Source organism: Podarcis muralis, chromosome 15, assembly GCF_964188315.1.
Source record: "Podarcis muralis chromosome 15, rPodMur119.hap1.1, whole genome shotgun sequence".
NCBI lineage: Eukaryota > Metazoa > Chordata > Lepidosauria > Squamata > Lacertidae > Podarcis > Podarcis muralis.
Genome location: NC_135669.1, coordinates 13,119,076 through 13,145,935, shown reverse-complemented (window position 1 = coordinate 13,145,935; position 26,860 = coordinate 13,119,076). Strand labels below are relative to the sequence as shown.

Genomic DNA, 26,860 nt, shown 5'->3' with positions numbered 1-26,860 from the left:
TTTTCTGAGTTCACATTTGCATGTTGGTGCTTTGTTTACCACAAAATATAGGATACTTGTGGCTACAATACAGTTGCAAACATAATAAGAAATTGTGGCATTTAAGGCTGTAAATAAGAAGACAAAAGATGCCTTTCTAGTGGCAGCTACCAAATTCAAGCATTTAGCACCCCAGCCACTTGCATAATTTTGCATGGCTTTCTTGTTTTAGGTGTGAGGGGCAAGGTGGCATATTGATGACTGCTATATTCTGTAGTAACACAGAATTGATCCACAGAACTGCAGAATTCATCAATGAAATGTTAGCTGTAATTCTGAAAAGGGGGAAAAAAAAACCCTAAGAGTGTTTTCAACGAAATGTTGAACAATAGCAACATGTTCTAATGGATGGACAGAAAATGCAACTCTAACTACAAGGCACCTTGAAGGGTTCTTAGAGAGAAGTCTGTCAATAAGATTTGGTCTTCTGAAAAATGTATCTTCAACCTTTTCAGACCCAAGACTCACTTTCAACCCAAACTTTAATACATCTCTTAATCTTTTAACATCAATTTACAGAATGGTAGTGTTCCTGTTGTGACCCATCAGTTGATGAACAGTGTTCTAAGAGATGTGCTTTTAGTAGTAGTATTTGAATATCAGCAGTTGTGGCTTCCTATGAAAATCTCCGCTGGCGCTGATATTAGGCATGTAATTCAGTGTCCTAATTAAATCAAGGACATGCTTCATCCCATACCCTACAGTGTACATGTCCAGGACAAAGATTACCAGGGGTGAGAGAGTAGATTAGGGAAAAGGTATTCCACACTTGAGAGTTTTGCTAGAGGGGAAGATTTTGTAGGACACTGAAACATGCTGCAAATATCGGATTGAAAACCAATGTCTTAACCAGAACAAAAATACTGGTTCCCAGTTTGGCGGCATAGTTTGTGGGAAATGTCCTGGGAGGTAGCAGATATTTCAGAAGGGATGGATGCCTCTCTACTCATTGCAAGAAACCAGCTATGCAAATGGCTTAGTCTTATGAATCTGCCTGTGTAGCTTGGATGTAGCTGGCAGTGGCTGAGCTCTCCAAATGTTTTGACTGGGTATTGCAAGTGCTGAAATACTGCATTAGAGCCACCTGGCCCATTGACTTCTGGTAAAGAGAGACATTTGGGTAGGTTGGGACATTGCTTTGCTTTGGTAGTTGTTGGTAGAACAGTTAAGAGACTAAGCTAGAAATCTGGAAGTTCCCAGTTGTTCCCTCTGCCATGGACACAGACAAGCCACCTTTTCTCAGCTTCAGTCTCCCCATTTGCAACAGGATGGAATAATAATTCTGCACCTTACAGGGTGGTAGCTAGGATGATAATGACAAATGTTAAATAGTAGTGCTTAGTGCTGCCTCAGGCTAGAGCAAAGGTTTGAAACTGAGCTGCTTTCTAATATTTCAATCAATCAAAAATATAATTTTATCCTGCTGTCCCAGGGATGGGGAACCCTTTTCAGCCTGAGAGCCTTCTGAACAATCACCCAGCATCCATATGTGCAAGTGGTGGGTAGGACAAATATGAATTTTGTTCCTGCACAGTAGGCTCATTTCTTCATATTCAAACATCCCCCCCTTTAAACCCTCCCATCCAGCCATCAAAAGGCTCATTCCAGCCAGGCAATAACAGTCGAGCCTGCAAAGCAGAGGGAGGTCTGAGAAGAGTGTTTGCGGTAGAGTCCCACAGGTCAGTTAGAGAGGATGGCAGGCTGCATTTGGCCCCCTGATGTTCTCCACCCAAGGATCAATTCTCCAGATCACCTGCTTTCAATTTACTACTGAAGACCTGAAGCTATAGGGTTTGCAAAACCCACAAAGTGTGTCTTTTAATATCAAGTATGGAAAGGGCTTTGCCAATCCCAGTGCGTACCCCACAGGGCTAAAAATACTCCCTGAATGCAGGTGTTCTGCGTGTGATTAAGCCACCGCTGTGCTCTGAAAATGCAAGCATGGTCCACGATTCCCACTAGTCAGCTAACCCCGAAAGCCCACCCCTGCGTGTTCCTGGATGTAAAACCAAATCCACAGCCCCACATTCCTGCAGAGGCTTGCTGGAAATAACATCTGCTTATGAGAGAGGGATGTAAAACCACAAGGACCCAGCCTTGCCTTGCTATGCCTGTGGTAGACGGAGGTACATGGTGTCCCCGGCAATCGCAACTCTCCAGTGCTGCTTGCGCTATTTCTGGGGCCGACGGCAGTCACTGCTTTGTAAGAAACCGGGTTGCCTTGTAATTACCCTTCCCTTTCGCAAACATCCAAGGCTGTCATTTGCAGCTGTCCGGTGCTTAATTCTCTGCAAATAAAGCTTTCAGTTTGGCAAGCGCAAACATCAAGCTTTTAGATGCCGTTTGTGAGCAGTGCGATCGCAGCAGCTGCCTCTTCTCCTCTTGCCTGTGCTTGGCCCATCCAAAAAGTACCATGTCGATCGCACACACCGCGGGCGAGTATATGCTCTCGGATGCTTTGCTTCCGGATCCGAATGGCTCCAGGGCAAAGGGGCTTCGCTTGGAGCTATCGTGTGACCGCATTGTGAAGTTTGTCACTGTGGGGCTGCCCCTGCTGCTCGTGTCCCTGTCGTTTGCGCGGGAATTTTCGTCTGGTACGTTAACTTGCTTTCTTTACTATTACTACTATTTGTTCCATGGTTCTAGTTAAACCGACTTAAAATATATTCTCACTGGGCTGTATCCACTCCGCGTTAGTTGCACTTTGGGCCTATGAATTAAAATCAATGTGAAAAATTTAGTGGCATTGATTACAACGGGAACTAAATGCACCCTAGTCTGTCTCTAGTCCAAAATGCCTTTGAACCATAGATTATGAATATTCATAATCTATCCTGCTCTATTCTCTAGCTGAAATTCATTTGTTCCAAAAACTTTTCTGCAAAAAGTTGAACACCTTTAGATGTTCTTTCTGCACTCAGATGTTTGCTAGATAATTCACTAAATTGTTTATGTACTATATATGCACTGGGATACTTGATTTTAGTATTTGTTAATTGGGGTGCAATACTATTTAGTTATTCATGTCTTGTGTGCTTCTGTATTCAGCACTTGCCAAAGTTATGTCAAGAAGCCTAAAGCACTCAAATTTTAAAATAAAAATTCGTAACTGAACTACGAACTTTATTCTGAAATTTTACATTCAAATTTTGGAAACTTCAGCCAATAAATTTTGGCTCCACCAGATGATAATTAATAAAATGTTTATATAAATATTTATACATCTCTCTTCCTTAGGACTCTGGTCCAATTCCAATTTAAAACCTCCCCCCCCCCCCGAATTTAACAAGATTTTTTTTTTAAAAAAAAAGAAATTAAAGAAGAAAAAGAGATGAAGGAATAAGAGAAACAATAAGCAAATAATACTACTAATAATAGACCATCATTTCACATTGTGAATGCAGTGACCACCAGAACACAAATCTTAAATGAAGCATGCAAGTTAATGTAAAAGCTCCAGGTATTCAAATAGGAATCCACACGGAATTTATTCCTATATATGAAATATGTTCAAATGTTGCCAGTGTAGTAAGGTTCTCGGACCACTATGTAAGAGACAATGGATATGTACTATTCCAGGCTGGAAGTATAAGTGTCTTAGCCACCACAAGGGCTCGCAAAATCCCCTTTTGTTTTCCATCTGTTAAGCCCTGTACCACAGAGGTATCATTTAAAGGGACACGGGCATCTGCAAATATAAAGGATTTTGCCAATACAAAACGGATGTGAGTAACTGCTTCAATCCCAAAAGGAATATATCACTGGAAAAGCCTACATTATATGCCTCAAAGGGAACTCTCAGCTTACACCCCCAACATCTATATGTGTTAGACACTGCCTTCCTATACAGCTGTTGTAGAATCCATTATACTCAAAATATTGATTTTTGCTGATTCAGTATCAATTTCAGGTCCAATGAGACGTTCTGTATAGATTCCAAAGCAATTTCCCATTGTTTAGGCTGAGTAATACCTTGTAATGCCCTGTTGCATGGGGAACAGATGGTTGACGATTTGTTGCAGCAACACTTTGTATGTGAAAAAGGTAGCATACATTCAGAAGGGGAGCCCAGAGTTCAGAAAGATTAATGATGCAATGGCATACATGTTTACTCAGAATTTCCCCCAATAGAACACACTTTTGTGTTATTTTCACTGTATCCTATACCCTTTTAAAATGTGGCTCTTTTGGGGTTATTGTTCTTATTTTGACTTTATATATTTGTGATCTTTTTTGTGAACCGCTCTGAAACCTCTGGGTATAGGGGGCTATATAAATTCAATCAATCAATCAATCAATATATTTTCACATGCACTTTTCATTAGTACACACAATTTTGAACACATTCTGTGGCTGGAGAAATTGCATCTCAAAATTAGAAATGCAAATTGTGTGACAGTGCTTTGTCTCAGTTCATGTATTGGTATGGGAACTGCAGATTTGGTAGGTTCTCGTTTAGCACGCGGAAGTACTAGCAACCTTAATTCCTCTCCTTAAGGTAAAAGTAAAGGGACCCCTGACCATTAGGTCCAGTCATGGCCGACTCTGGGGTTGCGGTGCTCATCTCGCTTTACTGGCCAAGGGAGCCGGCGTACAGCTTCCGGGTCATGTGGCCAGCATGACTAAGCCGCTTCTGGCAAACCAGAGCAGCGCACAAAAACACCGTTTACCTTCCCGCCGGAGTGGTACCTACTTATCTACTTGCACTTTGACGTGCTTTCGAACTGCTAGGTTGGCAGGAGCAGGGACCGAGCAACGGGAGCTCACCCCGTCGCGAGGATTCAAACCGCCAACCTTCTGATTGGCAAGTCCTAGGCTCTGTGGTTTAACCCACAGCACCACCTGCATCCCCATTTCTCTCCTTACTCTGCTGTAAAAGCACATCTGCAGGGCCCCTGTAGCGGAGATGAGCAAGAAGGCCTTGCCGATCACTCCCCCTCTTGCCAAGTGTGGCGAGAGCAGGCCATTACAGTGGCGGCAGAAGGGTTGGGTGCGGGTGGCACATTCCCGTTTTGTCTGAGGTTGCTGCCCCTGCTTCCCTAAATCAAGCAAACTCTCTCTTTATGCCCCACTGTGCCCCCCACTTTTCGCCCTTCGAAATGGCCTGGAGAAAATCTCAAAGTGTTGAACTTCGGCATGTGAACTGTCGCTCCATGGGCTGGCCGTCACCAAAGGCTGATTGTGGTAATGTAACGCAGCCAGTGCTTTTTTTTCTGGGGGTTACGCAGGGGTACGCATACCCCTAAACATTTTGTGAATCTTTGTACAGTACAGTCATACCTCAGGTTACAGAAGCTTCTGGTTGTGTTTTTTTGAGTTACGGACTGCCAAAACCCGGAAGTACCAGAACGAGTAACTTCCGGGTTTTGGCAGTCGTGCATGCGCAGAAGTGCTAGATTGCACTTTGCGCATGTGCAGAAGTGCCGAATCGCAACCCACGCATGCGCAGACGCACCACTGCAGGTTGCAGGCACTGCGTGTTGCGAACGTGCATCCCGCACAGATCACATTCGCAACCCAAGAGTCCACAGTACTTTTGTCCATTTACTGTACAGTGGTACCTTGGGTTACATACGCTTCAGGTTACAGACTCCGCTAACCCAGAAATATTGCTTCAGGTTAAGAATTTTGCTTCAGGATGAGAACAGAAATTTTGCCCCAGCGGCGCATCAGCAGCAGGAGGCCCCATTAGCTAAACTGGTGCTTCAGGTTAAGAACAGTTTCAGGTTAAGTACGGACCTCCGGAACGAATTAAGTACTTAACCCGAGGTACCACTGTATTTATTTCCCCCGAATTGAACTATAAAATGGTGGTTTCCTTGAGTCAAAATGAGAGTAACCCTAAACATTTTTTAAGGGAAAAAACACAGTTGGGGTTATGTGATGGGGAGCAGTTTGATCAGGAGTATTTGCTGGGAGAAGCGGATTCATTCTCCTCATTGACCAGGAAGATCATCTGCTTGCTTGAGTCACAAGGTTGCTACTGCTGGGATGAAGCAGCGTTCAGTTTCCTGCAATTTGATGCAACAGCTGGATGAAGTACCAGCAGAAATGGCCCTGGAGGCTAATGGTTCTGTTTCTGCCTTGCTCTCCCCTCCAGGCTCCCAGATCAGTTGCTTCTCTCCCGCCAACTTCACAGGGAAGCAATCGGCCTACGTCGACGCTGTGTGCTGGGACTCCTTGCTTCACCATGACTACGATACTGTGGGAGACTCTCAATCCAGATCTCTCTGGGTCCTCAAGGTATCAGTGTGGGACACCTTAGTGATTCAAAGGAAGGATTATTATATTTACTATTTTTTAAAATAAATATTTATTTGGTTTTTCAACTTAAAATTTCACAGTGATATATCAAACATAAATCATAAAAACAAGATTCCAAGGAATCTTCTGGACTCCCATCCTCCTCTATGTGGGTCCTATTTGTGGGATGTAAAACACATTGCAGTCAATTACAACATTCCTGAGCTGGGACAAACTTCCTCTGCATGTGACTAGATGTGAACATGGTCTAATCTGGCCTAGTCTGCTTGGGTAGCAAGAGCAAGGAAGAGGAGCACACCATCTTCTTTTGCTCTTCTCTTCTCCATTTTTGTTTTTTTCTATGCAGTCACTTAGGAACTAACTCCCTTGTGGGATAGTTCCACATACGAATGTACTTTTGTAACATAAGTCTGCCTTCAGGGATCAAACTGTGAACTGAATGAATGTGAGTAAACTACTTTTATATGCACTTTAATAAGATTGCCGTGTGTATTCTTTTTAAGAGGGACAAGAAGGGATCTTACCAGGAATCTTATATAGAGAGGGATGATGGGAGCTGTTGCGCAACATCTGGAGGGCACAACATTTGCCAACATCTGGGGACCCAAGGTTGAATAACTTTGTTCTAGCACACTCTCAGTATATTTTTGGAAGGTTCCATTATTTACACTAAGTGCAGATGTCTGAAGAGGAAGCATCTTTGCTGCTCACACGTACGGGTTCCTTGCAAACGGTGTGCACTCATCACATGGGTGATGGCAAGGCAAGACTGTCAATACAAGACTGTGGTGGGGGCCAGCGGTATGGCCCTACCCTTTTCTCTTTTATATAAATATATATAATTTTTCCGTTTTACAATTTAGAATACTCATTTAAACATCCTTAAAATATCCATGACTTCCCTTCTTCTCTTTCCATGGTTCATTTTACATCTCATAAATCCCTGCATATTTTACAAAAACTAAACTGTTCAGTATTCCATTATTACATCCACCAAAACGTATTTACACTCTTGAATTTATCCTAATGCTGCCAGTGTTTTCAAGTGCAGATAATTTCCCCCCATATATTCAATAAACGTTTTCCAATCTTCTTTAAAATGTATGTTCTTGTTTTCTTGGGCCCTGCCCCTTTCTCTATGCAATGAGCTTTGTTATGTACTGAGTTGAATTGGATCCAAAAGGCAGCAGTCTGATTGGTCCTAGAACAATAGGATTCAGAATGCAGCAGTCTGATTGGTCCTAGAACAATAGGATTCAGAATGCAGCAGTCTGATTGGTCCTAGAACAATAGGGTCCAGAATGCAGCAGTCTGATTGGTCCACAGGCTCCAATCCAGCTCCAGGTGGAAGTGAATACGCAACCTGATTGGCCTACAGGTGAATTCCGGAATTAGCCAATCACGTGGGGCCCATTGTGTAAATAATGTATATAAAGCAGACATTCTGGGGGAACTTCCATTCCTCCTCACCACTATGAGCTGAATAAAGAGCATGAAATCCACTCTCAACTCTGAGTATATTTCAAGCTTCTTCTTTTTCCCTTTTCAAGATGTAAAGAACTCCTGGAGAAGAGTATTCTAGAAAAATAAGTTGGGCCAATACCTAGTATTTCTTTCTCCCACGCCCCTGATTCCTCGTCAGTTCTTACTGTACTTTTCTCTTTCCACCTAGGTCTTCCCATATTCCTTGCTGGTGATTGCAGTCGCCATGTACCTGCCTTCTCTGCTCTGGAGATATGCAGCTGCCTCGTCGCTGAACTGCGACCTGCTCTTCATCATCGATGAGCTGGACAAATCCTACAACCGTTCCATCCGCTTAGTGCAGCACATGGTGAAACTACAACAGTCTGGGACCGACCCAGAAGAGCTATGGGAGGAATATGACAAGTAAGCTCAAACGGATGACTGAGAAGGGATGTAGCCGAGTGCAGGGGCCAACTCCCAGGGGCCAAGAACTCTTCAGCCCCCCCGTAAAATATTTGCGGGTGCCAGGGGGCCCCAGAGTTGATGGGCATTGTCGTTCAAATGGCGTATGTGGACCCCCTGTGGTGGAATTCTACTCAATAATAATAATAATAATAAATTTTATTTATATCCCACCCTCCCCAGCCGAAGCCGGGCTCAGGAGAATGTTAGCCGCTTTGAGACTCCTTCGAGTAGTGATAAAGCGGGATATCAAATCCAAACACTTCCAAACTTCTGGGGGTGGGGGGCACACACACTGAGTAGTCCGCAAAGACCCTCAGCAATTTTCAAGTGGTCTGGGGGGGGGGACTTTTGGGAACCACGGATTTAAAGAATTCCACCACCACCCACCTGATAAAATCATTAAAGTCCATATCCCAGAGCCTAAAGTTGCCTGTCTGACCATTGCAGCCTCTCCTCGATCATGTTCTCTCCCCCATAAGGCAGAGCCCCACCGATTGACCAGATCTATAGATCCAAGCTCTTTTCCAGCTATAACGGTAAACAGTCCTTGTTTCTCTCTCACCAAGGGCTCGCAGGGAACGCTATTTTGAATTCCCATTACTGGAGAGGTACCTCACCTGCAAGCAGCGCTCCTACTACCTCGTTGGGGTCTACGTGCTACGGAACCTCCTCCTCCTCTTCCTCCTCGCTGCCACCTGCTTCTACTTGGCCTACTTCCACGTGGGCGTCTTTTTCCAAGATGAGTTCAGCTGCACCATCAAGGTGGGCCTGCTAAAAGATGAGCTTCACATCCCAGGTTCGGTCCCCTGCAAGCTCGTCTTCTTCACCGTCTTCCAGGTGACCAGCATCTGCATCGGGTGCGTGTACGTCCTTCTGGGGCCCGTCGTCATCTACCACCTGCTTCAGTTGTGCCAATGGGACAAGCGGCTCCTATCTATCTACGAGATGCTGCCAGCTTTTGACCTCCTCAGCAGGAAGATGCTGACCTGCCCTCTGAACGACCTGAACATCATTTTGCTGTTTCTGCGCGCCAACATCTCGGAGGTCAAGTCCTTCAGCAGGCTGAGTGTGCTGTGCACTCTGAGGGATGTCAGGGCGGATAAGGAAGACATTGACACGGTGGTGGATTTTATGACCCTCTTGGCTGGTCTGGAGATGTTGAAGCCTAAGCACAATCTCTGTGCCAATGGAAACTCGCCTCATCACAACAGTGAAATTATTGGTAAGTGATACTAGCAGAAAGCCAACCTTTCTAACTTTTGTGAACAAAGACCACAGCACAACTCAGATTTGTTCATGTCTTGTCAGGCTTCGGGGACTCGGCTTCCTCCCCTCCTTTGGCCGTAGATAAGCAGGACAAATCGAAAAGAGTCCCTTACCATTGAAAGAGTTTTTAATGATCAGAACAAAAGAACAAAGCAGCCATTCTCGGAATGAAGGTGTTCCCAATTAAGGTTTCCACCAACTTCTCCCCCTGGTCACTTTCGAATCTTGCAACCTGATCTTGCAACCATTGTGCTTTTTGTGTAGCCACCTTAGCCCCACAGCTAATTCTCCCCTGGCCTCCTCGCTGGCCCAAGTCGGATCAATTCAGCCAGCTAGCCCTGGGGTTTATCTAATTGATTTTTGAATTTTATTGTTATTCATGTTTTTATACTGTATATATGCTGCTTTTATAATTAAGTGTTTTAAAGTGTTTTAAATTTGTTGTTAGCCACCCTGAGCCCGGTTTTTGAACCGGGAAGGGCAGGGTATTATTATTATTATTATTATTATTATTATTATTATTATTATTATTATTATTTGCTCTACATGTCCTTGGACTAATAGGCTGGACAGTCTCCAGTGAGAGAGAGTCTGTTAGCTCTCTCTCTTCCAGTTCTTCTTCACTTTGCTGTTCACCCCTCAGTTTTTCCCAACTTTTGTCTTCAGAATTATGCCCCTCTCCAAACCACTGCTCCAAATCTATACGGCTCCTGGGCAGCTTCGGGATCCTGGTCAGGAGCAGGGGGAGGTTCCCACCATTCCTCATCGGAGCAGGACTCCTCAGCCTGATCTCTGACATGTCTGCTCTTCTTTAGTTTGTGCTAGGCTGCCATATAATAAATAATAATAAATTTTATTTATACCCCGCCCCCCCCAGCCAAGGCAGGGCTCAGGGCGGCTAACAACCAATAATAAAAATGAGCTGAATGAATACAACTTTAAAATGAGATTAAAATACAACATTAAAACATTAAAAACATTAAAATGCAGCCTCATCACAGGAGGAGAAAGGAAAAAAGACAACAACAACAACAACAACAACAAAGAAGAGTTGTGTAGCACCTTACAGACTAACACATTTATGCCTATATTGTTGAAAATAACAAACAAAAAATGTATCATGTTTGGCAAAATCAGTGCTTTTCTTCTAGAAGGGTATTCACCATGAAGTTGTTACAGTAAGTGTCACGTTTTAAACCAGAGCTTTTCTTCTAGAAAAAAAAGGTACCAGTACTGCATGCCCTTTGGTACCCCCAGAAAAAAAAAGTACTGGGCAAAACTGCAAGGAAAATGTGTATCTTTTTTGGGGGGGGTCACACTAAAATGCTGATGAATTTTCACGAGGACTTACCCTTGCAAAATTGCAAACGAATGTGAAAATGTGGAGAATTGAAGAACAGGAATATAAGAAACCAAAACAGATAGATCTGCCCATCCCTAATCCTGATGCATTGTGTCAAGCTTTCCCACTGGTGTCAGGGCCAGTCCAAGGCATTTTGGCACCCGAGGTGAATGACAAAATGGCGTCCCTCCCCAACAGGAAAGGAGTGAGTGAAGATCTAAATCAGGAAGAAGAGGGGAACAAAGATCAACCTTGGGATCTGCTGCCCCTGTGGATTTTGCCGCTCAAGTTAACTCACCTTGCCCAATAGATGGGCCGGCCCAGACTGGAGTTGATGACAAGCAGTGGAATAATAGCCATAGCTATAGCCTGAACAAAACAGAATGCATGGGAACTAGCAAATTAATTTTGCATGCAGAAAAAATGGATCTGAACGACCCTTTTGTGACATAAAGCCCTGCCTACTAGCATTCTTTGTTTACTATGAAGGAAGTCTAATTTAGTACTCTGCTTTATTTAGTCATTACTTTATGAAAATATTTGCATACTTTCTCCCCTGAATGGGGCAGCTAAGAAGAAATCACTAAGACCAAAAGATACACATGGCATCTGTGCAGCAGCAAGTTTCTCATAAAACAAGATGCCACAAATTAGACAGCTGAAACTCTCTTATCTGCCAACCAAAACAGGCACCAAGTAAACAAAACATTTCGGCTAACCATCAAAAGTCAGGGTAAACAGAGCAGCTTTTGCTTGCAATTTAGAAAGAAAGGAGCGCCCAGATAGATTTATTAGAGATGAACAAATCTGTCCATTTCAGTTTCTCATCTTTCCATTTTTAAATTCAGTTCTCCACATATCCACATCTGTTTGCAATTTTTGAACAAAGTAGTCATGAAAATTCATCAGCAGGTTTATTCAAATATAGACATTTTTGCCATATGCAATTCTCCAGAAGATATTGCATATTTTAATGTTATGTTCACTAGTATCTGCGCAATTTACCCTTGTATGTACATTTTTGTACACATTACTGGACTGGAGAAACGCAAAATTTAGAGAAACGCAAATTACAAAAGATGGCTCTGTTTTGGTTCACATAACATTTTTGAAAGTGTGACTTAGCTGCGGGAACCATTAAATGTTACACAAAGTTAACTTCACAGAAAACTGCATACAAACTATTAGGAGAGATTCACCAATGAATTTCAGTGAGGACTTTGAAAAAACTGATATGGAAATGTGCAGAACTGAATTTAAGACTGGAAAATTGAGAAAGGGAAATTCACCCATCCATCCTTATTTGCAGCTCCACGTGTCCCTCAGTTAGAAATTTAAGAGAGATTGACAAAAAGGGGGCACAATTTCACATCACGAATGTATTATGTGCAAAATCAGCAAGTCTATGTGCATCATTTGCCCAAGGTGCCAAACTCCTCTATTTGTGTTGCACCATGTGGGTTTAAACATTGGCAAACAATGTGGACTGCTTTCTTATTTTAAAGCGTATGCTGGGACCTGCCTGCAGCCCGTGCTTTTTTTTCGGGGGGCACGCAGGGGTACGCATACCCCTAAACATTTTGTGGATCTTTGTAAAAACGTAAAGGTAAAGGGACCCCTGACCATTAGGTCCAGTCGTGACCAACTCTGGGGTTGCAGCGCTCAATTCGCTTTATTGGCTGAGGGAGCTGGCGTTTTTCCGCAGACAGCTTCCGGGTCATGTGGCCAGCATGACTAAGCCGCTTCTGGCAAACCAGAGCAACACACGGAAACGCCGTTTACCTTCCCGCTGGAGTGGTACCTATTTATCTACTTGCACTTTGACGTGCTTTTGAACTGCTAGGTTGGCAGGAGCTGGCACCAAAAAACAGGAGCTCATCCCATTGCGGGGATTCGAACCGCCAACCTTCTGATTGGCAAGGTTTAACCCACAGCGCCACCCGCATCCCATGGATCTTTGTACTTTTGTCCATTTACTGTATTTATTTTTCCTGATTTGAACTATAAAATGGTGATTTTGTTGAGTCAAAATGAGAGTAGCCCTAAACATTTTTTTTAAAGAAAAAAAACCACTGTCTTTAGCTCAAGTTAAGTCTTGCCTTTTGGCCTTGGAGAGACGTTTTTCTGTGCCACATGATAATTACATAAGTATACTGTTGGACTTTGCTTGTGTAAACGCGTGCAATAGGGGCTCCACAGTGTGTATCCCAACTGCTTCATAATCAGCTACTGTTTGTTGTTGTTTTAAAAAAAGGAGTTGAGTATAAGAGAGGATTCAGGGTGTTTCAAACCCTCCTGCATTTGTGGAAAGCTGTGGAAATTTACTTTGCATGGCAAGTGCCAAGGAAGGGAAAAACCAAGTGCAGTGTGACTGCTTGCTGTGCTTTTCGTTAACTGGGGAAAACAGAGTGCAGCTCCAAGGCTACATGCAGCAAAGCACAGAGCAACAGCATGATCCCTGGATGCAGCAATGCCCCTGATATCCACCCCATCTCTAAAGAGAAATACAGTGGTACCTCGGGTTACATACGCTTCAGGTTACAGACTCCGCTAACCCAGAAATAGTACCTTGGGTTAAGAACTTTGCTTCAGGATGAGAACAGAAATCGTGCTCCGGCAGCAGCGGGAGGCCCCATTATTTAAAGTAGTGCTTCAGGTTAAGAACGGTTTCAGGTTAAGAACGGACCTCCGGAACGAATTAAGTACTTAACCCGAGGTACCACTGTATGAATGAGGGAAGGCACACTGCTAGTCCCCATTATTATTAAAAACCCTGTTCTGCTGAACACAAGCAGTCCAGCTGGCAACAGTGCGTTTAAGTGTGCAAAATCCTTTATTTACCACCTTGTCTATGTTTGCTACGGGACGCGGGTGGCACTGTGGGTTAAACCACAGAGCCTAGGACTTGCCGATCAGAAGGTCGGTGGTTCAAATCCCTGCAACGGGGTGAGCTCCCGTTGCTCGGTCCCTGCTCCTGCCAACCTAGCAGTTCGAAAGCACGTCAAAGTGCAAGCAGATAAACAGGGTGCACTCCGGCAGGAAGGTAAACGGCGTTTCCGTGCGCTGCTCTGGTTCACCAGAAGCGGCTTAGTCATGCTGGCCACATGACCCGGAAGCTGTTCGCCAGCTCCCTCGGCCAATAAAGCGAGATGAGCACCGCAACCCCAGAGCCGGCCATGACTGGACCTAATGGTCAGGGGTCCCTTTACCTATGTTTGCTCTCCACTGCAACCCTCTTCGGTTGCTTTTACTCCTGTTCCATGGATGGGGAACTTTGCGTAGTTTATTAATGATTGGTCCATAGGTCATTCGCATATCAGATAAAGAAACACAGTACAAAACCCAACAGTATAAAATGCTGCACAAAACCACGTTACTGCTTATAATCTTACATCTTTAAAATACTACATAAACCGCATGCAACATGTATGGAACTTACATACTGAACGGGTAAAATTTAATACAGATTTGAAAAACCCCATTGATTGTTAAAATATATTATGATTAAATAAGAGCATCCCCAACTGCAATCTCCTTGATAACTCTTTTCTGGGTTTTCTTTGCTGCTAGGGCAAAAAGAGAAACTTTGTGAGGTGGTCATACCAATAATTTCTCCAGTATTTGAAGCTTAAGCCCTGCTGAGTTTACCCTGTCTTCTGCCCCCCTCCTTTCAAATCCTGCACCAATAAGCACAGATGCACATGGAATATCCTTGCAGACATTTTGTTGCATACAGCCTGCAGCTAACATGGGAAGGACTGAAGTATTAATTCCACATGGATTCAGAAGTTCATTTTTATATGTCATCATCTAGTCACCAACCCATGTAAAGCAAGCATTTAATAAAAGGAACTATATAACCATAGAACATGAACACAAGTTATCATCAATAAAATTGGCACCATCCCAGCTTTCCTCACTGGCATGAGAAGAGATCTGTTGTTGTCTTCTTTCTTTAAAAGAAATGCACTGAATGTTTTACTGCTCTTGTCCCAGCATATTCTGGTGCAGCCCAAGAGATATTTAAAAAGCCTCTCACAGGAACACAGGAAGTTGCCCTAGGGGATTCCATAAGAGGCAAGGAAGTGTCCAGGGATGGGTTGCAGGAGGTGTGAATAAAATTCAAAACAGTGTTATAAGAAAAACTGTTCCCTTTCCCTTATGGGGTACTCCATAGCCCGTATTGCGTCCTTAAGTGGGTTCCCTATTGATAGGAGAAAAAAACAGAGGCCAACCAGAGTATACTGAGAAGCAAAGCGGTTAGTAAGCCTGATCTTTATTCAAGGAACAGTTGCAACAGGGTCCCCACTCACCACACACAGGAGGAAGGAGAACCCTGAACAATGTTGTGCAAGCCCTTATATAGACTTTTGAAATTGCCCACCCTGCAGCCCAAGACCACCACCACCCCAAAACACCATATGTACATCACAAAAGGAGGCAGTCTACAGCAGAGGAGGCCGTCTACAGCAGAAATCCTGTCTGCCAGGATACCTGATAATGGTCACTGACTGCTGTACCTGGGCAGCCCAGCCATTCTTTTGTGATGGTAAAACTTTAGTCCCTGAATCCAGGTCACAGGCTCACCCTATTCATACACAAATATACCCTTAAGACAGGATTTGTAAGCAAAAAAGACAATGGGAAGACTTTCCCCATTTGGCTCCCTTGCTGCAGAGGAATATTTGCGGTCATTGGGAGAATCAAAATGACTTCAGGATTGCTCTCCCGTACTATTTCAGACACATGGTTCATATATTTAGATATGTGTTCATTTAAGAATATTTATTCTGTATTTGAGACCTTAAAATTCTTATAACAACGGTAACAATTAATATTTTCAAAATCCAATTGACACAATTTAGATTAATTAGTTCCACAAAACTGCTGAACTTGATCTAACGATACCAGCTTTTCAAAATCTGATAGTTGGTGTTGGAGGTGTGAATGACTGTCAAATTAGGGTTTATGAAGCATCTTCAGCAATTTATGCCAGAGCTCGCAGAGAAGTTTGATAAAGCTTTTAAACCCCTGCCTGGAGGAAAAGAGTAGAGCATTTTGAAGAGCAAAAAAGAGGGCACATTTGGCGACTTCTACTTTCAACAATGGATTGCTATGACGACTCTCATCTTGCATACCTATGAAAAAGAAGACATGTCCTGGAAAAAGAGGACACATGGCAACCCTACTAGATGCAATAGATAAAACTGCTAACATAGCTATGAATATGGGAGTTAAACATGAAGAACAAATTAAAAACTTGTACCTGCTCAGGAAATGCTTTGTCATTCACTGGTGAGCAGCAAGATAGAGGGAGGAAAAGGAGAGGATTTGAAATCGTTCATTATTAACTGGATCCATCCCAATGTTGAACTTTTAGACCTCTTAGAAACCACAATCTGGAAGTAGCTATCAATTTACTAATAGCTGGAACAGTGGTGATAACAGCAAAAAACTGGAAAGAGAGTAATACACCATCTTTATTTGATTGGACCGAGAAGGTATGGCCTATTTGAAAAATGATAAAATTAACGTAACTTCAAAGGACACATACAAATCAGCCAAACAGATGAATGGGGAAATGTTTCTTATGTTTTGGAATGATAAATATCAAGACAATGCACATCCATGTGATGGGCTTAGTCTACTGTAATCTTACAAAAATTACAGTATATGTATTTCTGTATTGTATTATACATTAAATATACAGACTTTTATCTTTTAAAGCATCACTCTCATGTGGGAGAGAGATGTCTTGTTGACGAACAGCGTAGGGTGAACAAATGTGCCCTTGTTTAGACTATCAGGCTAGGGCTAGGAAGACCTGGGTACAGATTTCCACCCATGAAGCTCACTGGGTGATCTGGGGCCAGTGTTTCTCTGTCTACTTAACCTTCCTCACAGGATCGCTGCAAGTATGCAGTGGTACCTTGGTTCTCAAACTTAATCCGTTCCAAAACCAAAGCATTCCAAAACCAAGGAGCTCTTTCCCACAGAAAGTAATGCAAAACGGATTAATCTATTCCAGACTTTTAAAAACAACCCCTCAAACAGCAATTTAACATGAATTTTACTATCTGACCACTGATCCATAAAATGAAAGCAAGAATCAATGTACTGTGTTGTTGTTCAGTCGTTTAGTCATGTCCGACTCTTCGTGACCCCATTGACCAGAGCACGCCAGGCACTCCTGTCGTCCACTGCCTCCCACAGTTTGGTCAGACTCATGTTTGTAGCTTCAAGAACACTGTCCAACCATCTTGTCCTCTGTCGTCCCCTTCTCCTTGTGCCCTCCATCTTTCCCAACATCAGGGTCTTTTCCAGGGAGTCTTCTCTTCTCACGAGGTGGCCAAAGTATTGGAACCTCAGCTTCACGATCTGTCCTTCCAGTGAGCACTCAGGGCTGATTTCCTTAAGAATGGATACGTTTGATCTTCTTGCAGTCCATGGGACTCTCAAGAGACTCCTCCAGCACCATAATTCAAAAGCATCAGTTCTTTGGCGATCAGCCTTCTTTATGGTCCAGCTCTCACTTCTATACATCACTAGTGGGAACACCATGGCTTTAACTATACGGACCTTTGTTGGCAAGGTGATGTCTCTGCTTTTTAACAATGTACTGTACTATAAAATAAATAAGACAGTATCGTAGATGATTAAAATTAAAATTTATTTATTTTTTCTTAGCTGCACTGATAGTCATTGTTTGGATGGGGGGCTTTTATCCATTTCCGCAGTCACACCATCAGTCAATCGGTAGCTGAACTGGGTTCCACACAGTCACAAAAACAAATTAACCAAAAAAGCCTCAAAAAATAGTAATACGCAAAATAAATAGCAAAAACAAAAGCGCCAAACTTAATTTATTCCAGAAGTCCGTTTGACTTCCGAAATGTTTGAAAACAAAGGTGCAGCTTCTGACTGGTTTCCCGCCTAAATTGATTTTTGAATTCTGAATTTATTGTTATTCACGTTTTATATTGTACTTTACGCAGTTTTGGGTTACATCAATTAAGTGTTTTTAAATTGTTTTTAGGGACGCGGGTGGCACTGTGGGTTAAACCACAGAGCCTAGGACTTGCCGATCAGAAAGTCGGCGGTTTGAATCCCCACGACGGGTTGAGCTCCCGTTGTTGGGTCCCTGCTCCTGCCAACCTAGCAGTTCGAAAGCACATCAAAGTGCAAGTAGATAAATAGGTACTGCTCTGGCGGGAAGGTAAACGGCGTTTCCATGTGCTGCTCTCGTTCGCCAGAAGTTGCTTAGTCATGCTGGCCACATGACCCGGATAAAGCGAGATGAGCGCCGCAACCCCAGAGTCGGTCACGACTGGACCTAATGGTCAGGGGTCCCTTAACCTTAAAATTTGTTGTTAGCTGCCCTGAGCCCGGTTTTTGAACCTGGAAGGGCGGGGTATAAATAAAAATTTATTATTTATTATTTATTATTACCCCTGTGCTACCTGGTTTCTGGATATTTGTGTATTTACTTGCATGCACAGTACATATACTGCAAAAAGAGGGTGCTCCTGTACTGCAAATTACCATATTTAGAAGATCCTGTCTGGCTTTGGTTTCATCTGTGGTCTCCTGAGCTGATCAGGTGCAAAGAAGAGGCAAGAGCATGGCTCTAACTCTGTGCTGTGACCCAGCCCTCTTGCCTTCCTCCTCTTCCTCTCCAGGCATGGCACCCGTCGATTGTCCATTGTCCGTGAGATACAGCATCATTTTGACACAATCTTTTCTTTCCTGCACCTAGAAATGAAGCCTGCCTTGGAATCTAAAGAAGACTGACACGCCCAACCGGCAGCGGACTGTAGACAGGGCAGCCAACAGCAGAGGAAATGGGACTGATGAACAGTGCTAGGACACAAAGACAGCCAGTGCCCCCATCCTACGTACAGCAATGTGCTGTGTGCTTTCATCGCAATTCTAAGTTGTGTCATGTTTTCCTGGTACAGGACTGCACCATCCTAAGTGCTTGCTTGCTTATTGGGTACAAAGTCCATAGAATTTAATATTTGGAATACAATTCTTGCACACTGGCTATCGGCTGCTGGCAGAATCCTGGGCCTTTTAAGCTGCGGTGCAGACAGATTGAACTTTTCCACCATGGCACGTGTGATTCACCTGTTTAATATCTGTTACAAACCTGCTGAAGGTGCAATGGCCTTTCCATGAAAAAAAAATAGTGGCTTTCTTATGCTGTATGCTAATGTTCACCCATTTGTCTCCCTTGCTGTGTTTGTTCTACAAACTAATCATTAAATTTAATGTCACACTGATCATTTGGGGAGTGTGCTCCTGTCTGACCTGGTTCTGACGTAGAAACCATGTTACCAGCTGGATCACATCAACCCGGACACAAAGTAATCCATATATTCCATCTTAAACACTAGTCCAGTCTATACAGTGGTACCTCAGGTTACCTACGCTTCAGGTAACATATGCTTCAGGTTACAGAGTCCGCTAATAGTACCTCAGGTTAAGAACTTTGCTTCAGGATGAGAACAGAAATCGTGCTCTGGCGGCGCGGCGGCAGCCGGAGGCCCCATTAGCTAAAGTGGTACCTCAGGTTAAGAACAGTTTCAGGTTAAGAACGGACCTCCGGAACGAATTAAGTACTTAACCTGAGGTACCACTGTTGCTGAGAATCCATTATCTCATGAATTGTTATAAACAGAACCAGAAATATATCTAGGAAAGTTTAATAATTTATAAGACAGTCGTTTTTAGGGTGCGAAAAGGTCACTTTTTATTATTTTTAAAAAACATAACTTACAGCCTATCCCTGGTAAATAACCAAGAGGACTTTTTTGGGGGGGGATTTCAAGTATAAAATCCGAGAGATTTTTTCACACGCACGATCACAAGACGTACGCTGATCTCAAGAGCAGACAGCGGAAGGGAAATAAACCAAAGCATATTTGCTTGCATGCTATCCTTAAGCTGTGCATCTGCTGCTCCAAACACCTTACTCAGCAGCAGTCCGTGTATTTGCTCAAATCCAGTGAACCCAGCAACAAGCCAATCTGTTCCTTCTTTTCTGCTCTGGTTAGCACAACAGGAACAGTCACAGTTCTTTGGCGTGCAAAAGGCTGGCTCTCTGCTCCTGCAAAGCAGACATGCAACCTGTTCTACTTCAGTGGTGAAGTCAAGTTACTCAGGATCTGCTACTGGAGAAACTTCTACAGCTTTTGGCTACAGCCAGGCCCCCCCCCCCCCATGGTGACAGAAAGGGGATGTACATCCTAATGTTCCCTTTTTGAAGTTGAAGCCCAGTGACAAATTAGGGTATTGCAATACGCAATACAACCCAAAAGGAACAGAGTCACTCTACACATTTAATGCTTAAAAAATAAAATAAATCAGTTTTACAAATATTTAATATCAATCATAATCTTAAACAAAATAGGATTCACTGAATCCTTAACTTCCATCCCCCCTAAATGGGTTCCATTGTTAATCTTTTCCATCTGCATCTTATAATTTCTTCCATTTTTCTTAAAAACTCTGATTTTTGCCATAGTTCTTGTTACAAGTGTTATAACAATCCTGCCAATGTTTTTAGTTGTTTGCAGTGTTCTCCAAGGTAACTTACGAAATTTTCCCCATTCCTTATTAAAGTTCTTATCTTCCTGGTTTCTGATCCTCCCGGTCATTTTCACCATTTCAGCATACATTTAATGCTTTTTCAATGAGTGCTATTTTTCTAGGGAAAACGGTGCCGGAACTCACCATGAACACCTCCCTTGTGTTATAATGGCAAAGGCACCCATCTGAGAGGAACCAGAAGTGAGTTCCTGTGAGTTCTGGCTGAGAAAAATTCTTGGGCATATGTGTTACTCTACGAGGTACGATTTATTGTAGCTCTGGAACAAGGCTGCAAGTCCTTTAAAGTGCCAACTCAGCTCTGTTCTGGAAGCAATGAACAAATGTATTATGTAGCACTACACTTGTTTTAGGGACATGGGTGGCGCTGTGGTCTAACCACAGAGCCTAGGGCTTGCCGATCAGAAGGTCGGCGGTTCGAATCCCCGTGATGGGGTGAGCTCCCGTTGCTCGATCCCTGCTCCTGCCCACCTAGCAGTTTGAAAGCACATCAAGTGCAAGTAGATAAATAGGTACCGCTCCGGCGGGAAGGTAAACGACATTTCTGTGCACTCCTCTGGTTTCGCTAGAAGTGGCTTAGTCATGCTGGCCACATGACCCGGAAGCTGTACGCCAGCTCCCTCGGCCAATAAAGCGAGATGAGCACTGGAACCCCAGAGTTGGCCATGACAGGACCTAATGGTCAGGGGTACCTTTACCTTACACCTGTTTTAGCCCAAAGCCCTGGTTAATGCCTGCCATATTCTCCATAACATTGTGATCCTGAGAAACAGTCAATATTATGTTGGTGCCAGGATCTCCATAGCCTCTGGACCGGATTTAGGTTTGATGAGGTCCTAAGCGACTGTGAAGGTAATGGGGCCCTTTATATGTCCAGCTGTCCTATGTCAACAACAAATTGTCACTATTTTTTGTGCTGAATATATGCTATATGGTAATTTATGGACCTAACAGGTATCTAAAGCCATTCTACTTGTTTTGGATGTATATTTGGAAATGTACATCCAGTTTTTTTAAACTTTTTGCCCCCCCCCCCCCAAGAGAGTGGGGCCCTAAGCTATAGCTTGTTTAGCTTATATGTAAATCCGGCACTGCATATGATGGCATGACTTGGTTGCTTTTTCGCCATAATAAGAGGCAAAGTGAAGTTTTGCACCTGGGAGAACACAAAATGTCACTAGTTACTAGTTTCTCTGGGATGTTCCTGTGGGAAATGGGCTGCTCTACAGCCAATCAACAGTTAGATCCCCCCCCCCTGACTGCATAAATAGCTGCCAGTTTGTATCGGGTTGCCAAGGAAGCCAAGTCTGTTGCCGAGAATACATCCTCAGACATTTTCTTCTCTCCCTGAACTGTTTTTAGAGTCTTGAAATCTCTTTCAGGACATATGCATGCTTCTCTTGTCTTTTTGGAAAACAACGACCCACACCCAGGACGTTTCCCCCCAATTGCAATTGCCTCGGACCTATACTTTAGATTTACTCGAGACAAATGAACTTAAACAATCATGATCAAAGAAAGAGGGGGTGGGGGGGAAGATTCTATATATATTTCATAATGAATGCCCAACATTCAGTGAATGTTAACAATCTGAAGAAAGCCTGTCTGAAAAGTGCCGGCCAGGGTGTGAATCATCCCTGAGAATTTCCCTCACTCTCCTGAAGCAACGTTCTTCCGCTATTTCATCCAGCGGATACACGGGACAGCCCATAATATTTTGTGCTGTATTCACCACCCTCTGTAAGCACTTCCTATCAGATGACGTCAAACCAGCGTACCACACCGTGATGCAGTATGAAAGGACACTTTCTATTGTTGACCGGTAGAAGATCATCAAACATCTTCCATAAGTTCTGAGGTGTCAGTGCCTTTTGCATTTTGGCTCCACTGCTAACCATTTCATTCTTTATTTTGTTATTTGTCACACATCACAGAGTCAGAATTTGCTGAGGTTAAATCTTCTGTCTGTTTTGTCAATAAGGCTGCCACGTTCACAATTTGCAGCTCAATCTTGTGCATATTCACTTAGAAATAAGGCCCACTGGGTTTAGTGGAGCTTACCCTCAGGATTGCATACAGCAGTTTTACCACAATTTTAAATATTTTCCAAAATAAAAGTTAAAAATTGTGTATATTTTGTAGTGTGATTCTTTGCAGCTCACCAGAAAGTTCTGTTGTAATCACAATTATATTTATATAATAGTGTTTACTGTGAAGTCCTACTATGTTCAGTGGTGCTAACTTCTATGGAGGGAACAAAAGTTTGCTATCCTATACACACTTAGCTGAGAGTAAGCCCCATTCTACTTTCTATGGAGGTATGTATAGGTTAGCAACTGTGTGTGCAAATGTATCACGTGTGTTAAGTCTTCTGTTTCAAGATCGGAGTACTTATGCCTCTAAACACATCCATTAGGGTAATGAGAAATGCACAAACACATGTTTGTAACCTCAATCAAGCTGCAAATGTAAACTGTGACTGTATAAAACGGCAAGCGTTAATTTTAACATAGGTGTAATACGCTCAGAATAGAATGAATGCGGCCATCTCTTAACTCCTGCACTCTCTGACTTTGTTTGCTATTAAATTCAAAAGTACAACATTACAACAACACACTGTTGGCATTTAATTTCCTAAATTTTATTTTTAAAGGCACAACTGAGGAAACCGAAGTGCTATATTCCCAACTTTTGAACTGACTCCTTTAAGCTGTGCTTGAAAAGAGCTGTTTAAACTGCTGCAATTTGCCAGAGACAATATTTAACCTCACATGCTGTAAAAAGGTTGGGCCCACTTAACAAAATCTTAGTGAGTTATGAATATCTACATATGAGAGGGGGGAAGTTCTACAGAAGACTTTGTGTTTACACGATGCATTCAGGGATCACAGCAGTCAAAAGGCTGGCTCTCTGTTTCTCTAAAGCAGACATGCTATAAGTTCCACTTAAGTGGTGAAGTCAATAAAGTTTATTACAATCCTCTACTGGAAAAACCTCCATAGCTTCTGGCTGTGGCCAAAGATTTTCATAGTGATAAGTAGAAAAATACTAATACTCCCTTTTTGGGGGGGCAAGGGATGTGGGTGGCGCTATGGTCTAAACCACTGAGCCTCTTGGGCTTGCCGATCAGAAGGTTGGCGGTTTGAATCTGCGCAACGGGGTGAACTCCCATTGCTCAGTCCCAGCTCCTGCCAACCTAGCAGTTTGAAAGCATGCCAGTGCAAGTAGATAAACAGAAAGCTGTCTGTGGACAAATGCTGGCTCCCTCGGCCTGAAAGCGAGATGAACGCCACAATCCCATAGTCGCCTTTGACTGGACTTACGGTAACTGCCCAGGGGTTCTTTGTGGCAATAGATATATTGGGACCCCAGCTAATTGATTTATTGGTCCTCAATTAGCTTTTATGGCAGCCCGGTCCGGCGCGCTTCCCTCAGCTGCGCCACTCAGCTCCGTCGTCCGGTAGCTCCAGTCACACCTTAGCAGAGATAAACACAGCGGTGATAAACTGTCACGTCCTTCACTTAGCTTCCAGACAAACACACACAGAGTCCAGGTTTGTCCATTTCAGCTCTTTATTCCGACATTCCCCCAGGGATCTCCTGGGCTCCTTTCCGCCATTACAGGCTACGTCTTTCTCCCTCAAAGACCAGAGGGGAACAGAACGAAACTCCTCCCAGGCTCCTCCCAGCTTCTACAGCTGACGTCTGAATGTTGAGGCATCATGGGAACTTCTTAACCAGTTAAGTTCCAAACCTGACACCCCCTCTATGCCGAAACCATTCTGACGAGACCTTGAGTTCAACACCTTCCCCTTTGCCTTGTGCCCCTTCCCGGCATCTTTCCCAGGCACCTGTTGAACCCCTTCAACACTCCCAGAATCACACTGTGCGACACTTTTCCACGCACCTGTGACCTGATACCCTACTGACCCATTAGAGCCAGCAGTTGTGTCTTCTCCGTCAGACTTTTCCCCCTCTGACTTGACAACCCTTCCGTGAGCTTTCTCCATTACCGGAGATGAAGCCTCACACCTGGACACTCCTTTCACAACCCTTGGAGATGCCCAAACCTGCCCTGAACCCTGACCCTGGACTTGGTCCCCATCACCGGGTTTTGAACCCTGATTCTGGACCTGATCCCCATCACTGGGTTCAGCCACAGCCTCCCTTCTCCCTTGAGAAGACTTTGCACCCGTCACCTGGTGACGTATTCCCTTTTCCTTGAAAAACTCCTCCAGAGCAGACCCAGTAAACTGTGACCCTCGGTCGCTCTTGAACCCTTGCACCTTGGTGGAAAACCTTAGTTCCACCTCCGCAACCCAATCCTTGATCAGTTGCGCCGCCTCCCCCTGTGATTTGAGAGAGAGACACCAGCCAACCTGGCTGTGGCCATCTGTCAGCGATGGCACATACCTGGCCCCACCCAGACTCTCACACCTCATGGGTCCTGACAGATCTGTGTGAACCAGCTCAAAGGGCTTCTTTGGCTACCCTCCCAAACCCGGGAAAACCGTGTACCTTTGCACCTTTGCATGCCCTGCACCCTAGGGACCTCCCACATTTCCGGAGTTTACACCCTTTTGTGCACCTGTGCAACTTTTGCACATCTTTGGGAACCTTAGCACACTGCACCTGTGCTTTCCCAGCATTCCCACCACCCTCCAGAGGTGTCTCCAGAACAAAGAAATTATTCTTGCTCTTCGCCATGCTGATCAGTTGTCGCCCCCCTCTGAAAATGGAACAGGTGTCATTTTCAAAGCACATTTTTGAACCCCTGCTTCGTTAGAGCAGATACAGATAACCGACAACTATTCAGTCCCGGCACAACGTAGACCTCTTGCTCCTCCTGTAAAGGAGAGAAAAACACGTTAGCCACACCACAGACTGATTTTTTGTGCTCCGTCTGCGAACATAACAGTCAATCCTGTCGAAACAGCCCTGCAGTTCCGCATTCCGCCTGCAGGCTTGCCTATCAGGTGCTGCCTGATAGCAGAATCCAAAACACCCAGCGTGTCACCGTGTCCTGGCTGGAGTTGTTCTTCACAGTTGCCATAGAAGCAACAAACGTCCCGCTGCCTCTGTCCTTGGCAGCGTCCAAAACCGCAACATCCTGCGTTGCTCTGAAGACTGGACTTATCTCAGAGTTCCCAGACAACTCTGCAGCACGTATCTCCCGCTGCAGCAGATGGCTGGCCTTGAAGCCTGTAGCTGTGTCCTGTTCCCCAGGCTTCAACTTTCGACGCAAACATCTCTTGGCAGCCTTTGGAAAAAGAGGCTTTTCTGTGCTTTTACTGCTCACCGCCCCCCCACTGCTCCCACTGCTCCCAGGACGCTTTCCTGCACCCCCAGTGGTAGGTAAAGGGCTCCCAGCAGCTTGCCTCTCTCCAAGCTCCTCACGCAGATGTTGAACTCCAGTGGAAAATCACTGCCTTGGGCTCCTCCCGCTGGCCTCCTTCTCCTTCTTCCGGAAAAGCACTCCTTGCCAGCTCTGCCCCCTCTGAACCTCCACTTCATTCCAGCAGGCTTCTTAAACTTGCCTTTGGAAACCTTCGCCCCCCCCCCCCCGACCTGCTCAGCAGCACTCCTTGTGGCTAAAGCATCAGGGATAGGGGCTCCAGCCATCTCTAGGCTTTTGTATTCTTTCTCCAGGGCTCTGGCCTTTTGCTGAAGCTTCACAACACACTCCCAGACAGCCCTTTTAGATAGTCCCCCCTCTGGGGCCCACAGCCCTTCCCAGCTGTGCACCGGCTCTCACGAAGGTGGTCAGCACCATCTTGCCTTCCTGTTCTGAAGCAGCCATCTCCCGGCCCTTGCTGTCTGCCTCCAGCCTCACAAACTCCCTGGAGCACTAGGCAAACGGCCTCTGGCTTCCTGGCACCCAGAACAGTAGACTTCAGATCAGCAGCCAGGTTGCCCGACTTCTTAAAGTGAGCATGGAATGTCCTCCAAGACCTGGCAGCCTGCCATCCTCTTCCGTTCTCCCAAGGGGCCCCAAGCTTTACTTACAGATCACAAGCTCCTCTGGCACTCCCTTCCGTGGAGAAACGATATTCCAGCTGCTCTTCCGCTCTCAGCAACACAGGCAACCACTTTGTGTCTTTCAGTCAGCCGCTTTTAGCTCCGCAGCTACTCCTTGCCTCTTAACACCAGGCAAAAACACCATCTCCTGCCGCTCCGTTGCTCCGATCGCCAACTTCAAACGCATTCCGGCAGCCTCTTCAGTGACGGTTTTACAAGCGGTGATTAGTACCCATAACCTGTGGCAATAGATATATTGGGACCCCAGCTAATTGATTTATTGGTCCTCAATTAGCTTTTATGGCAGCCCGGTCCGGCGCGCTTCCCTCAGCTGCGCCACTCAGCTCCGTCGTCCGGTAGCTCCAGTCACACCTTAGCAGAGATAAACACAGC

At 44.4% G+C, this 26,860-nt stretch overlaps 1 protein-coding gene across 1 annotated transcript; it reads left to right on the top strand.

The window, feature by feature from the left end:
* Window positions 1-107: 107 nt before the first annotated feature.
* Window positions 108-20,184, top strand: PANX3 (pannexin 3). Its single transcript, XM_028707406.2, has 5 exons — window positions 108-2,633; window positions 6,140-6,282; window positions 7,976-8,190; window positions 8,799-9,454; window positions 18,597-20,184. Exons 1-5 carry the CDS (start codon window positions 2,453-2,455, stop codon window positions 18,629-18,631), a joined length of 1,230 nt encoding a protein of 409 aa, XP_028563239.2. The 5' UTR covers window positions 108-2,452; the 3' UTR covers window positions 18,632-20,184.
* The last annotated feature ends 6,676 nt before the right edge of the window (window positions 20,185-26,860 follow it).

Excerpts from the sequence above, each read along its gene's own strand:
- PANX3 (XM_028707406.2), top strand. The coding sequence starts at position 2,453 with ATGTCGATCGCACACACCGCGGGCGAGTATATGCTCTCGGATGCTTTG. Across the intron at positions 2,634-6,139 it reads TGCGCGGGAATTTTCGTCTG|GCTCCCAGATCAGTTGCTTC; the intron begins GTACGTTAACTT and ends TCTCCCCTCCAG. Across the intron at positions 8,191-8,798 it reads CTATGGGAGGAATATGACAA|GGCTCGCAGGGAACGCTATT; the intron begins GTAAGCTCAAAC and ends TCTCTCACCAAG.